The sequence below is a fragment of the Perca flavescens genome, chromosome 21 (assembly GCF_004354835.1).
Source record: "Perca flavescens isolate YP-PL-M2 chromosome 21, PFLA_1.0, whole genome shotgun sequence".
Classification (NCBI taxonomy): domain Eukaryota; kingdom Metazoa; phylum Chordata; class Actinopteri; order Perciformes; family Percidae; genus Perca; species Perca flavescens.
Window position 1 is genome coordinate 5,179,530 of NC_041351.1, and position 14,382 is coordinate 5,193,911.

General features: G+C 37.9%; 2 protein-coding genes across 20 annotated transcripts in view; one reads left to right on the forward strand and one right to left on the reverse strand.

The window, feature by feature from the left end:
* The window catches only part of LOC114548091 (KAT8 regulatory NSL complex subunit 1), a 38,435-nt gene extending 37,535 nt beyond the window's left edge, over positions 1-900 (forward strand). For all 8 annotated transcript variants that reach the window (XM_028567799.1, XM_028567802.1, XM_028567800.1 and 5 more), the window contains one exon: positions 650-900. In XM_028567799.1, coding sequence (XP_028423600.1) covers positions 650-862 — 213 coding nt within the window. In that variant the 3' untranslated portion in view covers positions 863-900. The remainder of the gene's footprint in view (positions 1-649) is intronic.
* A 4,486-nt stretch (positions 901-5,386) lies between these two features.
* Positions 5,387-14,382, reverse strand: part of mapta (microtubule-associated protein tau a) — a 35,323-nt gene continuing 26,327 nt past the window's right edge. For all 12 annotated transcript variants that reach the window (XM_028568089.1, XM_028568087.1, XM_028568092.1 and 9 more), the window contains 2 exons: positions 12,581-12,731; positions 5,387-6,558 (listed from right to left, as the gene is read on the reverse strand). In XM_028568089.1, coding sequence (XP_028423890.1) covers positions 6,554-6,558; positions 12,581-12,731 — 156 coding nt within the window. In that variant the 3' untranslated portion in view covers positions 5,387-6,553. The remainder of the gene's footprint in view (positions 6,559-12,580; positions 12,732-14,382) is intronic.

Sequence of the window (14,382 nt, forward strand, 5' to 3'; positions counted from 1 at the left end):
TTTTATATATATATATATATATATATATATATATATATATATATATATATATATATATAAAAATTCCAAATGTTATAAAATTGAATAAAGCAACCAAATTCGTAGTGAACCGATCATGTTTTTTTAAATTGTGAAGAGCGTTGTATGAGACTAATTTTCTTGAAAGAAACCCACATTTCTGATGTAGAAAGGAGGCAGCTCCTGGCTACCAGCCTGCACACCCCAGGCTGCTGCTGTCCGTCTCGTTTAATGTCATCACTCCACTAAAGAGCAGGCTGTAGCTTAAAGTAGAGAGATAGTTACGGATATGACACCGTTAATATGGCAAGTTTTGTTACCTAGTATCTTAAACATGGTTTATTGTTATGAGATTTTTGTCATGCTCATGTTTCTGCACTCAGTCAAATCAGATCAAACCACACTGTCCTAATGAAGCTCAGTTCTTGAGTGTTTAACTCATGATTAAAAACAGACTTAAATTTAATTGTTAGCATTGGAGCATTCGTTAGCCATTTGCACCCTGTTTGTTAGTCATTGTTGTCTCAAAATAAGTGACTGTTTAGTCACGAATGTATAGAGATAATGCAGATTTGAAGCCATGTTTTTAGGATCTCTTTTTTTTAATGAGCGTCTGTCTGATGTCCGGCAGACGGTAGCGCCGTGGGAACGCCGCAGCTTCCCTTTGCCAGAGGACCCGGCCCCGGAGCCAGAGCCGGAGGAGGACCACCACATCAGGCCCAGAATGCGCAGCATCTCAGGGTGCCGAACAACGGCCTACGGCCGGCTGGACTCGGACGACATGGAGCTGCCTTGCGAAGACGACAGCGGCCCCAAACAAAAGGCCTCCGCCACCCACCGATGAATGACTGACAGGCTGAGGTCCCCCCCCCCCCCCACCTATACCCCCCACCCACCCACAGCTCCTCTCTGGCATTAACAAGCAGAACCTTAAAGCAGAATAAGATATTAAATGGGTTCCTGTTGTTTGATATTCAAACATCAGTCTAATAAATTTCACAGTTTTTAGTGAACATTATGGAGATAGAAGCCTTTCCCTACACTTGTTTTTGTCACAGGAAAAAAAAGGATAAATGTAAAAAACAAAAAAAGTATAAAACAACACGTTACAAAAAATGTTTTCTGTAGTAGGCTAAACAATGTACATGGGGGGGCTTAGTGGTGTTCATATGTCGCGTGTACACTCGTAGCGCACTATGTAGCGGACTCCTCAAAATATGGCCAAAGGGTGTTTTCTATTGACTAGTTTGCTTGTAATTCCCATGTACATTTTTAGTGGAGTGACAAATTACAAACCCCCCACCACCACCACCACCTCCTCCTCCTCCTCCTCATCCAAATAAACAGGTACATTTGAGATGTGGTTCCCTTTGTCTCCCTCTAGAGGTCGCCTGAAATCACCAGAGCACTTCTCCAACTGCCAAGTCTAGTTTTGTTGCGTTTGCTTTTCTTTCTTTGTCTGTTTTTTTTTTTTTTCCATTCCTGACATGTTTTATTTGTATCTGTTCTGTCTGTTTCTGTGTAACACATTCTTTGTGTTTTTTTTTTTTTTTTTTGAATAGTAAATCATTCCTTTACAGTCTCTTTCAGAGAGTGTCCAGCTCCTGTCTTCTTCTTCTTCTTCTTCTTACTGGGGTGTCTTTTATTTGAGCACTTGCCCTACAGAAAAAAGCGCTGCTGCATGCTGAAAACCATGCTAATGAAAGTCTTATCACAACAGCACACAGTAAGGTTTCCACTTATTCAAAAACAAATCGGAGAGGGGGCGGTAGTAACAGGGGAGATTGTACCATCTGCTAGTTTCACTCTTTGCGTACGGTTGTTGCTGTAGTAGAAAAGTTAAACCGTGGCAAAATAAAGACATAACGCAATCCCACCCTCCACCACCACCCCCCCCTTCCTCTTTTTTTTTTTTTTTTTCCGGGTTCAGCTTGACAAGTTTTTCTCTCGTAAACATTTGAAATGTAGCAGCTCTCAGCTAGAAGCCACCCCAAGCTCAGGTTTTTCAATTTAAGGGAATATTCTCTGCTGTTTAATAGTTTCACTCAGATAGATCTACTCTTGTTGCAGGATGGATGGATTATTTTTTTTTTGCCACCCCACCAATGTCATAACCACACTCTTCTCTCTCTCTCTCTCTCTCTCCCCCCAACCCCACCCTTAAGTAACTAATTGCTATGCAAAAAAAACTATGGTTGTTTTCATTTTACACCTTCTTATGCCACAGCCATTCAATCACTGTTTTTTCTTTTGTAGTTTAAGCAAGATGTCAATGTACCTGTTCGATTGTTGCAGCAGTTAACCTAATCAAAAAAGCAGAATTGTTTTTTTCTTTTTGTAAATAGTACCATTAAAACATTTATGTTTAACTTGGCGTTATTGTTCTGGCCTCAAGTCCTTCATCAGTGTTAAACCCGTCTGAAATCATTAATTGTTAGACAATATTCAGTCTTTTAAGTGAGCTTTTTGGGCACACTTTGCTTTTTGCATGTGTAAGCGTGCCGTTGTGAACCCGGTGTGTGACTGTGTGTATGTGGTAAACGGGGAGCGACTTCCGCCCGGCACTCGTGTTGCAATCGTTCACGACGACGGTGACTTCATAGCATTTATTTTTCAAATACACATATACAGCAACAAGAATCATCATAAACCAGTTATTGATCAAATGCACAATAACAAGAACAATCACATTTCCACAAACTGCACAGCGTCAGAAAAGAAAGGTGATGAGATTTTAGTTACTGCAGAAAAACCTCTCGTGGCATGAGAGGACTCACCAAAAGCACATTACCGCACACAGTGGGGAGCAACTCCCCTCCCCTCAGCACAAATGTCTGTCCTGCACACTGAGACGAATGTGGTCTAGTTGGGGGGGGTGGAATAAAACAAAATATAGAACCAAGAATTTAGCATGCAGATAATGTTGCAAAGCACACCCTTAAGTCCTACCTGCTAACTTAAAGTGGCATCTTTGAGCTAAAACACATATCTATGTTGGCAACATATGTTAAATATACACAGTTGGGAGCAAAGTGTTTGAGTCTTTATGACCACTTTTAGTTTTTTATTCCTAGGTCGGAACGGATTTCCAAATTCAGAAAAAAAAGTGTTCGTAAAACAGGATCTAGAGAGACCACTTTGTGAAAGGGGAGGCAACAAGCAGGCTCGTACATGAGGTGCATGCAAGAACTTGGTTCGCTTAATATTAATGCGAGTAATCGTGATGAATCACCGGGAATATTGGTCAACATTAGGACGTTTTTCTTTTCTTTTTTTAGCACATTTTTAAGGGAACATTGTTCTCATTACAAATTTAAGGGGAAAAAACTGGTTGTGTTCATTTCAAAATACGAGATTCTTTACAATAAAATAAATGGTTGAATAACTCCCTCCGAATCTTTTCTCATCTGTGGCCCTGTCACTTTACGTTTGAAAAACAATGTGGCCGGCCCGGTTAACTTTTAAAACTTGGTGTTTTACTGTGGTTCCCACCCCGAGGGTTGAGACCCCCACTAGGGGACGCAAGATAATCTCGAGAGGGTCATGAGATGATTGACAGGGGAAAAAATAAATAAAATAAACGGGACAAAATCCTGTTAAATTAAGCATGTTTTCCTCTAATCTTTGCTTTTGAGCTTGTGAATGAACTAATTTATCTTCTAAAAAGTATTTACAACCGGGGTTTGGAGGTGTTTGAACCTGGCTGCAGGGATTTCCTCCCATTAGTGAGGTCAAACCTCTTCAAACCGAAAACCACCGTGCACGCGGCTGTGATATTCAGGCATTTGCATACTTTTGCTTAGCGGAGAACTCGAGGATGTTCTCACTGAAGACCAGAGCAGCCAGCGGAGAGATCTGTCGTGTTGGATCCTGTGTTCGGTGCTCAGACACCGGTGTGGTGATTAAACCCTCCCAAGCAGATGAACTCGTCGCTGTACAGTTTCCCCTCATCTCCACTTGGCCCAATCAACCCATCATCCATCCATTGTTATATTCATTCTGGTTGAGTACATTTTAAAACACTTATTTTTTTTTTTGTAAACCGTTAAAGTGAGACTATGTAACGTTTGAGAGAGGAAATAATAGATGAGAAGTCCAATTTTATAAGCGGCACCTTCACACAGGCTGCGACAGCCTCACCCGGAGCTTATGGCGGCTAATGTTAGCAGCATGCTGACTTTATGACTCCTCTGCACTTGTGCTACAAGTTTACAATAGCTTAGCATTTTAGCTAAATTAGAAATTAGCATTTTGCATTATCTTGTCGTTTTCCTTTTTAGCAGACGTTACGTGGTCTCGCTTTAAGAATACTTCCCAATAATTGTGATGAACATTATTCTACCTACCTTTTTTAATGTGCATATAGCAGTTTAAATACTGTAATCAATGACCGACTAGTCCTCTTAAAGGCATAGTGCAGATATTTTGAAGTGGGGTTGTTTGAGCTACTTATCCACAGTCAGAGTATTACCTACAATGTCAGTTTAAGTGGACGCTATATTTAGAATATTTTCAGCGCTTTACCTTGCTGACGGGGAACTGAAGCCATTATCTCTGCTCTCTTCAAAGCCTCCTTTGACTCCTTTGACAAAAAGCTAATTTTACCTCGAAGAACACGGGAGTTTCTGCTCTCCCGCTGCCTCCGTCTGTTAGGCAGATACAGCGGTTAAAATATTCTAAATATAGCGCACACTTAAACTGATATTGATATTTATAGCTTCTGCGTCAGTACTCCTGTCTGCTTCTCCAAACTGGGGGGCGGTCGACCTCCATCTGCTGGAGCTAACACACTGACTGTGGAGAAGTGGCTCACACTTCAAAACATCTGAACTGTCCCTTGAATAATTTGGCCATAAAAGTTACACTTTAAATGCCTTAAAGGAATACGCCACCATTTGTTGTAATAGGGTTATTCCTCGTCTCCTCTATATTTATATAGGTGGGCAAACGTGCATGCACTGTCTTAGTCCGGCAGCGCCGCCGCTAGCTTAGCTTAGCTTAGCTTAGCTTAGCTTAGCTTAGCTTAATGAATGGAATCCTTTGTTGCCCCGCGGAGCTCGGTCAGGGCAGCGGCATTTGGTGGTCCAGTAACCCAGAAAGGGTGACTTTGCGGCAGTCGTGGAGCTCCGCGGGCTGCCGATATCTCTGCGCCAGAGTAGCAGTGCTTCAGTTGTAGACTACTTCCACCCAATATAGTCCCAGTCACTAGTATTAATCTGCATTTTGCTGTTGTTACTCGTTGTGGATACGCAGGCCAAAAGAAGTAATTAGGTTTTGTTGTTGTTGGGGTCACTTTTACTCACGACATGCTAACGGCAACAAAGGATTCCATTCATTAAGCTAAGCTAAGCTAGCGGCCGCGGACTAAGACAATGCATGCACTGAGACAAAAATACGTTTGCCCACCTTTATAAATATAGAGGAGACGGTGAAAGACCCTATTACAACAAACGGTGGAGTGTTCCTTTAAGGTTTCCTCCTCAAACTTTAGCCCATTTACAACCGAGCAGTAACAAAAAGTAAAATAACACTGACAGTAGCAGGCACAATACAAATGTTTCTTCATATCAAATACATGTCATATATCCACAGAATACGATTATAAAACTGTGCCCAACACAAACCAAAGTTTCTAGTCTAGCCGTTCCATTTTATTTTATTTTTTAGGTTACACCCCTGTCGTGTTGGGACTACACAAAGCAAAGACAGCACTGAGGTCTGAAAGCATTTTTTTTTTTCTTTCCTGCCATGACGAAAAAAAACGTTGCTACTTTTTCATTTTAACCAGTTTTCCCCAGACAGACACCCCTCACCATACCCTGTTAACTGTTCCTTCTGCTTTAGCACAAGCTGGACCCCCGCAGTCTGCCTCCATTTCTTCCAAGTTTTATCAAAAGAAATCTAAGGGGACACCCGTCAAAGGGGACATTAAAAACCTAACTTTCTAAAGGGTTTACAGTCAATGTGACAGGAAACCACGAGTTAAATGACGTCAGATTCACCAGGATATGTATGAAGATAACATCCTCAGATTCACACGGAGAGTTATGCTCTGCTTGGGTGCTTTGACTCTTAAAGGGAGACTTACAAAAGGTAGAAATAGCAAATAAAGAGACCCACGGAGAGAAATGGCATACATGTTGGCCTTATCTGTTTGTTTTTCCTGTCTACAAGTAATGCCTCGAGAACAGTTTTCAAAGGTTAGTGAAGGATAAACAGTGATGGGTAGCTAAAAAAGTCCTGTACCAATAACGAGGAAGGCATTACAACTCCTCTACGTGGTCGTGTGGCTGAGGTGGAGGAAGTGGAGGAAGAGGATGTGGGGGAGGAGGGAGGGTGCATTCACAAGCCTTGTTTGGCCAGAGAGGCGGACACCTGGTCAGCCAGCGTGGAGAGCTGCGGAGAGTCGGCCATGTTGATGCTGCCGGAGGAGGACACGGTGCTGAGCTGGTGGGGGGAGTCTTCCAGAGAGATGATCTCGGCGCCGTGGTCAGTGCGGGCCTTGGCCACCTCACGGAAGTTTAGTTTGTGGCTCTCAATCTGCGGGCAGATGGAAAGGAGAGGTCAGACACGCTGCCTGGGTGACGTGCAGGGCCAGGGGCTGTAGAGCGCCCTCTGGTGGCCTGAACCATGTAACCACGGTTACAAAATGTCACCAAACACCATTTCCTCACATGTACCTTTGAAGTTTACTATGACTTTATGACATTTTTTATGACGTACGATGGCGTTTTATGACTTTAAGCAATGATGTGTAAGAAATGTACATTAATAAAGGTTTCACTGTTCAATGTGAGTTCTGTTATTATTTCTCATCAAAAGTTTCGACTATGACTTTTTATGACTTTTTTCAACATACTATGACTTTTTTCAAAATACTATACTATGACTTTTTATGACTTTTTTCAACATACTATACTATGACTTTTTATGACTTTTTTCGACATACTATAGTATGAATATTTTTGATATACTATACTTTGACATTTTGTAGTCTATACAATATATGATGTATAACTAATGAATAATTATTTCTTATTAAAAGTTATGACAGACAGACCCTTTGTGGACAAACTCTATATTTCTCTGCATACCTAAACATCATAAAATAAACTTTTTTGACATACTATGACTTTTTTCGACATACTATACTATGACTTTTATGATTTTTTCGACATACTATGACTTTTTTCAACATACTATGACTTAAGATTTTTTTCACATACTATACTGTGACTTTTATGATTTTTTCGACATACTATACTATGACTTTTTATGATTTTTTCGACATACTATGACTTTTTTCAACATACTATACTATGACTTTTAAGATTCTTTTTACATACTCTACTATGACTTTTATGATTTTTTTGACATACTATACTATGACTTTTTATGATTTTTTTCCACATACTATGACTTTTTTCAACATACTATACTATGACTTTCATGATTTTTTCGACACACTATACTATGACTTTTTATGATTTTTTTCCACATACTATGACTTTTTTCAACATACTATACTATGACTTTTTATGATTTTTTCGACATACTATAGTATGACTTTTTATGATTTTTTCGACATACTATGACTTTTTTCAACATACTATACTATGACTTTTTATGACTTTTTTCAACATACTATACTATGACTTTTATGATTTGTTTTGACATACTATAATATGACTTATGATTTTTTCGACATACTATACTATGACTTTTATGACTTTTTTCGACATACTATAGTATGAATATTTTCAATATACTATACTTTGTCATTTTGTAGTCTATACAATATATGATGTATAACTAATGAATAAAAGTTTCCCTGATCAATGTGATTTATGTTTTTATTTCTTATTAAAAGTTATGACAGACAGACCCTTTGTGGACAAACTCTATATTTCTCTGAATACCTAAACATCATAAAATAAACTTTTTTCGACATACTATACTATGACTTTTATGATTTTTTCGACATACTATACTATGACTTTTTATGATTTTTTTTGACATACTATGACTTTTTTCAATATACTATACTATGACTTAAGATTTTTTTTACATACTATACTATGACTTTTATGATTTTTTTCGACATACTATACTATGACTTTTATGATTTTTTCGACATACTATACTATGACTTTTTATGATTTTTTTCCACATACTATGACTTTTTTCAACATACTATACTATGACTTTTATGATTTTTTTTACATACTATACTATGACTTTTATGATTTTTTCGACACACTATACTATGACTTTTTATGATTTTTTCAACATACTATGACTTTTTTCAACATACTATACTATGACTTTTTATGTGATTTTTTCAACATACTATACTATGACTTTTATGATTTGTTTTGACATACTATAATATGAATTTTATGATTTTTTCGACATACTATACTATGACTTTTTTATGACATCTTCAAGCAATGATGTGTAACAAATGTCCATTAATAAAAGTTTCCCTGTTCAATGTGAGTTCTGTTTCTGACAGAAAGTTCTGACACTTTGTTTTTTCAACATACTATACTATGACTTTTTTCGACATACTATACTATGAATTTTTAATGACTTTTTTCAACATACTATACTATGAATTTGTTCGACATACTATTGTGATGAAATAATTAAAGTTAACATGCTAATGTGCCTAAATACCAAAATGACATTACTGAGGGGTTACATGTTTATAGGAACTGTGGAATAAATACAGAAGTGCAGTGGTATTCATTTCAATATGTGTGTGTAAGCTTCATTAGATAACCAATGGTGCTCTTTGCAATATGTGTGTAAGCTTGTTTAGATCATGACCCTCCCTGTTAACACACGATGAGCTGCTATAGACAGGTTGCATCAGTATGCGACAGTGGAAAAGTACAAAAGGCCTGAAAACAGGATGAGAGCCATAGGTTGGGAAACAACTGTTAGAAGTGTGGTCATGTGACAGGTCATGTAAGAGTTACATCAATCATAGGGACGCTCCTCCCTGTGGGAGCGACTGAAGAACCATTGGACCAGGAGAGTGCTAAGAGGCGTAGACATGCCTGAGCACCAACAATGGGCCAATAGGACGTGGCCCCAGCCAACCAATGGGAGGCGACACCCCAGAGTAGAATAGTATATTAACTGTCTGAATTAGGAAATCGGGGCCATTCTGCGGATGGCTCGCATTGATGTGTGTCTTGTAATCCTTTTGCCTTATTACTTATAATAAATAGAGATCAAATGAGAGGAGCTGTCTGGGCTTTTGTGACTTCCTCTCAATTAAAGAACACAACACTATAATATGACTTTTTATCTCTTTTTTTAAACATACTATTCTATGATTTTTTTGACGACATACTATACTATGACTTTTTAGGACATAATATACAATTACTTTTTTTCAACATACTATACTATGACTTTTTTATGATTTTTTTTTACATACTATACTATGACTTTTATGATTTTTTCGACATACTATATTATGACTTTTTTTATGACTTTTTTCGACATACTATACTATGAATATTTTCAATATACTATACTTTGTCATTTTGTAGTCTATACAATATATGATGTATAACTAATGAATAAAAGTTTCCCTGATCAATGTGATTTATGTTTTAATTTCTTATTAAAAGTTATGACAGGCAGACTCTTTGTGGACAAGCTCTATATTTCTCTGAATACCTAAACATCATAAAATAAACTTTTTTTGACGTCTGACTGAAAATAATAATAAAAAATAATTAGCTCTTGATGGGAATCAAACTCCCAACCTTAGGCTCCCCAGCTAGTCTTCTAACAGACTGAGCTATAACATCACAGCATAGTGTGTCAAAAAACGTGATAAAAAAGCCATGATGTAGTATGTCGAAAAAGGTCATAGTATAGTATGTTGAAAAAATCATATAAAAGTCTTAGTACAGTACATCGAAAAAAAGGTCATAGAAAAAAATCTTTAAAAAGTCCTAGTATAGTATGTTGAAAAAAGTCGTAAAAATTCAGTGTAGTATGTTGAAATAAGTCATAATTTAGTATTTCGAAAAATCATAAAAAGTCATAGTATAGCACTTAGAAAAAACTAATAAAAAGTCATAGTATAGTTGAAAAAACTCATAAAAAGTCATAGTATAGTATGTTGAAAAACTAAGTGTCTGTCAGAACTTTTAATAAGAAATTAAAACAGAACTCAGATCAGAACAGGGAAACTTTTATTAATGGACGATAATTACACATCATGGTTAAAGATGTCATAAAAAAGTCATAGTATAGTATGTCAAAAAAATCATAAAATATAATTAAAAAAGTAATAGTATAGTGTGACTAACCCTGGGACATCTGTAATAAGTAAATAGTAAGTGCTTGATGGGAATCAAACTCCCAAACTATGACTCCCCAGCTAGTCTTCTAACAGACTGAGCTATAACAACACAGTACAGCATGTTGAAAAACGTGATAAAACAGTTATAGTATAGTATGTTGAAAAAGGTCATAGTATAGTATGTCGAAAAAAGTCATAAAAAGTCATAGTATAGTATGTCGAAAAAAGTCGTAAAAGTCATAGTGTAGCGTTTGAAAAAAAGTAATAAAAAGCCATAGTATAGTATGTTGAAAAAATCATAAAAAAGCCATAGTTTAGTATTTCTAAAAATCATAAAAAGTCATAGTATAGTACAGTGGTTCCCAACCTGGGGTCCGGGCACCCCCAGGGGGGGCGGCAAAGATCACAGGGGGGGCGCGAGTCTTTATCTGGTTTGAGGTTGAGGTAAAAAAAGAAATATTTGCACGTTAAACAAATTATGGTAATACACTAGCATATATAATGTATACAAAAGTCTGTATGAAAACTATACAGTATATTTTGTTGTATCCTCGTTTTTCCTGCCGCCACGGCATCACTATTTTATGAATGAAACATAACTGCTCTGTATCAAAAAGGAAAGTAAGGCTTCATCTCGAGAGTTACCTCAACTTTGGTTTAGGGGGGGGCTCAGCTTTTCTTAGACATGAGTAGGGGGGGCGCCAAGGAAAAAAGGTTGGGAACCACTGGTATAGTATGTCGAAAAAACCCCATAAAAAGTCATAGTATATTATTTCGAAAAAAGTAATAAAAAGTCATAGTATAGTGTGTTGAAAAAAAGTCATAAAAAATCATAGTGTAGTATGTCGAAATAAGTCATAATTTAGTATTTTGAAAAAAAGTCATAGTGTAGAATTTAGAAAAAAGTAATTAAAAGCCATAGTATAGTACATTGAAAAAAGTCATAAAAAAGTCAAAGTAAAGTATGTCAAAATGTATGCCAGAATAGTAAGTCGAAAAAAGTCATAGTATAGTACGTTGAAAAAACTCATAAAAAGTCAAAATATATTATTTTGTGTCTGTCAGAACTTTTAATAAGTAATTAAAACTCAGATTGAAGAGGGAAACTTTTATTAATGGACGTTTGTTACACATCATTGTTAAAGATGTCATAAAAAGTCATAGTATAGTATGTCAAAAAAAGTCATAAAAGGTCAAAGTATATTATTTCGAAAAAATCCTAAAAACTCATAGTATAGTATGTTGAAAAGAATCATAAAACATCATAAAAAGTCATAGTATAGTGTGACTTTCCCTTGGACATCTGCCTAAAAACAATAAGCTCTTGATGGGAATCAAACTCCCAACCTAAGAGTCCTCAACTAGTCTTCTAACAGACTGAGCTCTAACATCACAGCACAGTCAGGTGAGAAGAGTCCTAAAAAGTCATTGTATAACAAGTTGAAAAAAATTCACAGTCTAGTCAAAGTAGTATGTTGAAAAAAAGTCATAAAAAGCCGTAGCATATGTCGAATAACAAGTCACAGTATAGTATGTCGACAAAAGTCATGAAAGGTCAATGTATAGTATGTCCATAAAAGTCATAGTGTAGCATTTAGAAAAAAGTAATAAAAAGCCATAGTATAGTATGTTGAAAAATCATAAAAAGTCATAGTATAGTATGTCGAAAAAACCCCATAAAAAGTCATAGTATATTATTTCGAAAAAAGTCATAAAGAATCATAGTGTAGTATGTCGAAATAAGTCATAATTTAGTATTTTGAAAAGAAGTCATAGTGTAGAATTTAGAAAAAAGTAATTAAAAGTCATAGTATAGTACATTGAAAAAAAGTCATGAAAAGCCATAGCATATGTCGAATAACAAGTCAAAGTATAGTATGTCGACAAAAGTCATGAAAGGTCATAGTATAGTATGTCGAAAAAACATATACTATAACTGTTGTTTGACATACTATACTATGACTTTGTTTTTTATGAAATTCTATACTGGCATACTATACCAGGGCTTCTCAAAGCTTTGATGACTGAGTGCCAGTTTAAGGAGCCAGCTGTTATAGCACCAGATGAATATTCATGGTTTATGTATAGGTGTAATGTTCAGGTGTGTGTATGTGTTTAGATTAGATTTTTTATACCCTTGAAACCTGTAAAAAGTTACAAAAACAAAGGTTCAGAAATCATTGCGCTGCGGTGTTTAAAGCGGCAGACAGCACACAGCTCGCGAGTACTTACAGGAGTCCTCAATCTTTATGAGCGGGTTCGTCAAGATGGGTGTGATGGGTGCTGAAGGGACAGTCTGAGGTGACTGAGGGGGGGTGACAGCGGGGGAGGGGATTGAGGGGCTGTCTGAGGTACTCCCTTCTGCTTCCTTCCCCTTGTCCCTCTACAGAGGAGCCCCGGCAGAGGGAATGAAAAAGGGCATGCAACAAAAATACACGTGATGGCATCAACAGAAATCAAAAGGCAACTTAACCAAATGAAGAAACACAAGATAGTGACAACAAATCAATAACTTATGAAACGATCAAATCAGCTGGATGGAGAGGAACAAAAGAGGGAGAGGAGAAAAGAACAAACTCAATGAAGGAAGGGATGAGAGATGAATGACTCAGCCGTGTTTTTTTAGCCATTAAAACGGCTGCTTCTTTGTGTAAATTTAAGTGTTGAGTGGCAGGTGTTGATGAAAAAAAGTCTAGTTGGTAAACGCTGTAACATGACTCCAAAATCAAGAATTAGCTCCTGAAAGGTTTAGGTTTGGGAGTGAAATCTGGTGCCGACAAACAAGGTACGTTTGGTTTCTGTAGGGGACATTTTTCTTAATCAGCAGCCAGCCGACTAATTAAAACTGTTCACTCTATTTGGGGTGCCCGGGTAGCTCACCGGGTAGAGCGTGCGTTCATATTCAGAGGCTCAGTCCTCGATGCAGCGGCCGTGGGTTTGAGTCCAACCTGCGACCCTTTGCTGCATGTCGAACCCCCCCTTTCATGTCTAAAGCTGTCCTATCTTATAAAGGCCTAAAAATGCCACAAAAAAAGCTGTTCATTCTATTTTCTGCATTTCTATAAATCTATAGTATACTATATAAATCTAGAAAATTATTATATTCTTCATACTGTGAACATGGCTAACAAGGTAGCGATGGAGTTTTTCACACTATCGTCATGGCTGAGCCGCAAAAAAGAAGCAGGAAAGCAAGGAAAGCATTGTCGGAGGAAGAGAGAAAGAGGAAACGGCAGACTGACCGAGAGAGGAGTCAGACACTAGGAAACATAGGAGCTGCCAAAATATCTATTCTGAAACTGTAGGGGGAGCTCTATAGAGAAACCTGTAGGGGGGCTCTATAGAGAAACCTGTAGGGGAGCTCTATAGAGAAACCTGTAGGGGGAGCTCTATAGAGAAACCTGTAGGGGGGCTCTATAGAGAAACCTGTAGGGGAGCTCTATAGAGAAACCTGTAGGGGAGCTCTATAGAGAAACCTGTAGGGGAGCTCTATAGAGAAACCTGTAGGGGGGGCTCTATAGAGAAACCTGTAGGGGAGCTCTATAGAGAAACCTGTAGGGGGCTCTATAGAGAAACCTGTAGGGGAGCTCTATAGAGAAACCTGTAGGGGGGGCTCTATAGAGAAACCTGTAGGGGAGCTCTATAGAGAAACCTGTAGGGGAGCTCTATAGAGAAACCTGTGGGGGGCTCTATAGAGAAACCTGTAGGGGGGGCTCTATAGAGAAACCTGTAGGGGGGCTCTATAGAGAAACCTGTAGGGGGGCTCTATAGAGAAACCTGTAGGGGAGCTCTACAGAGAAACCTGTAGGGGGGGCTCTATAGAGAAACCTGTAGGGGAGCTCTACAGAGAAACCTGTAGGGGGGGCTCTACAGAGAAACCTGTAGGGGGAGCTCTATAGAGAAACCTGTAGGGGAGCTCTACAGAGAAACCTGTAGGGGGGGCTCTACAGAGAAACCTGTAGGGGGAGCTCTATAGAGAAACCTGTAGGGGGAGCTCTATAGAGAAACCTGTAGGTGGAGCTCTATAGAGAAAC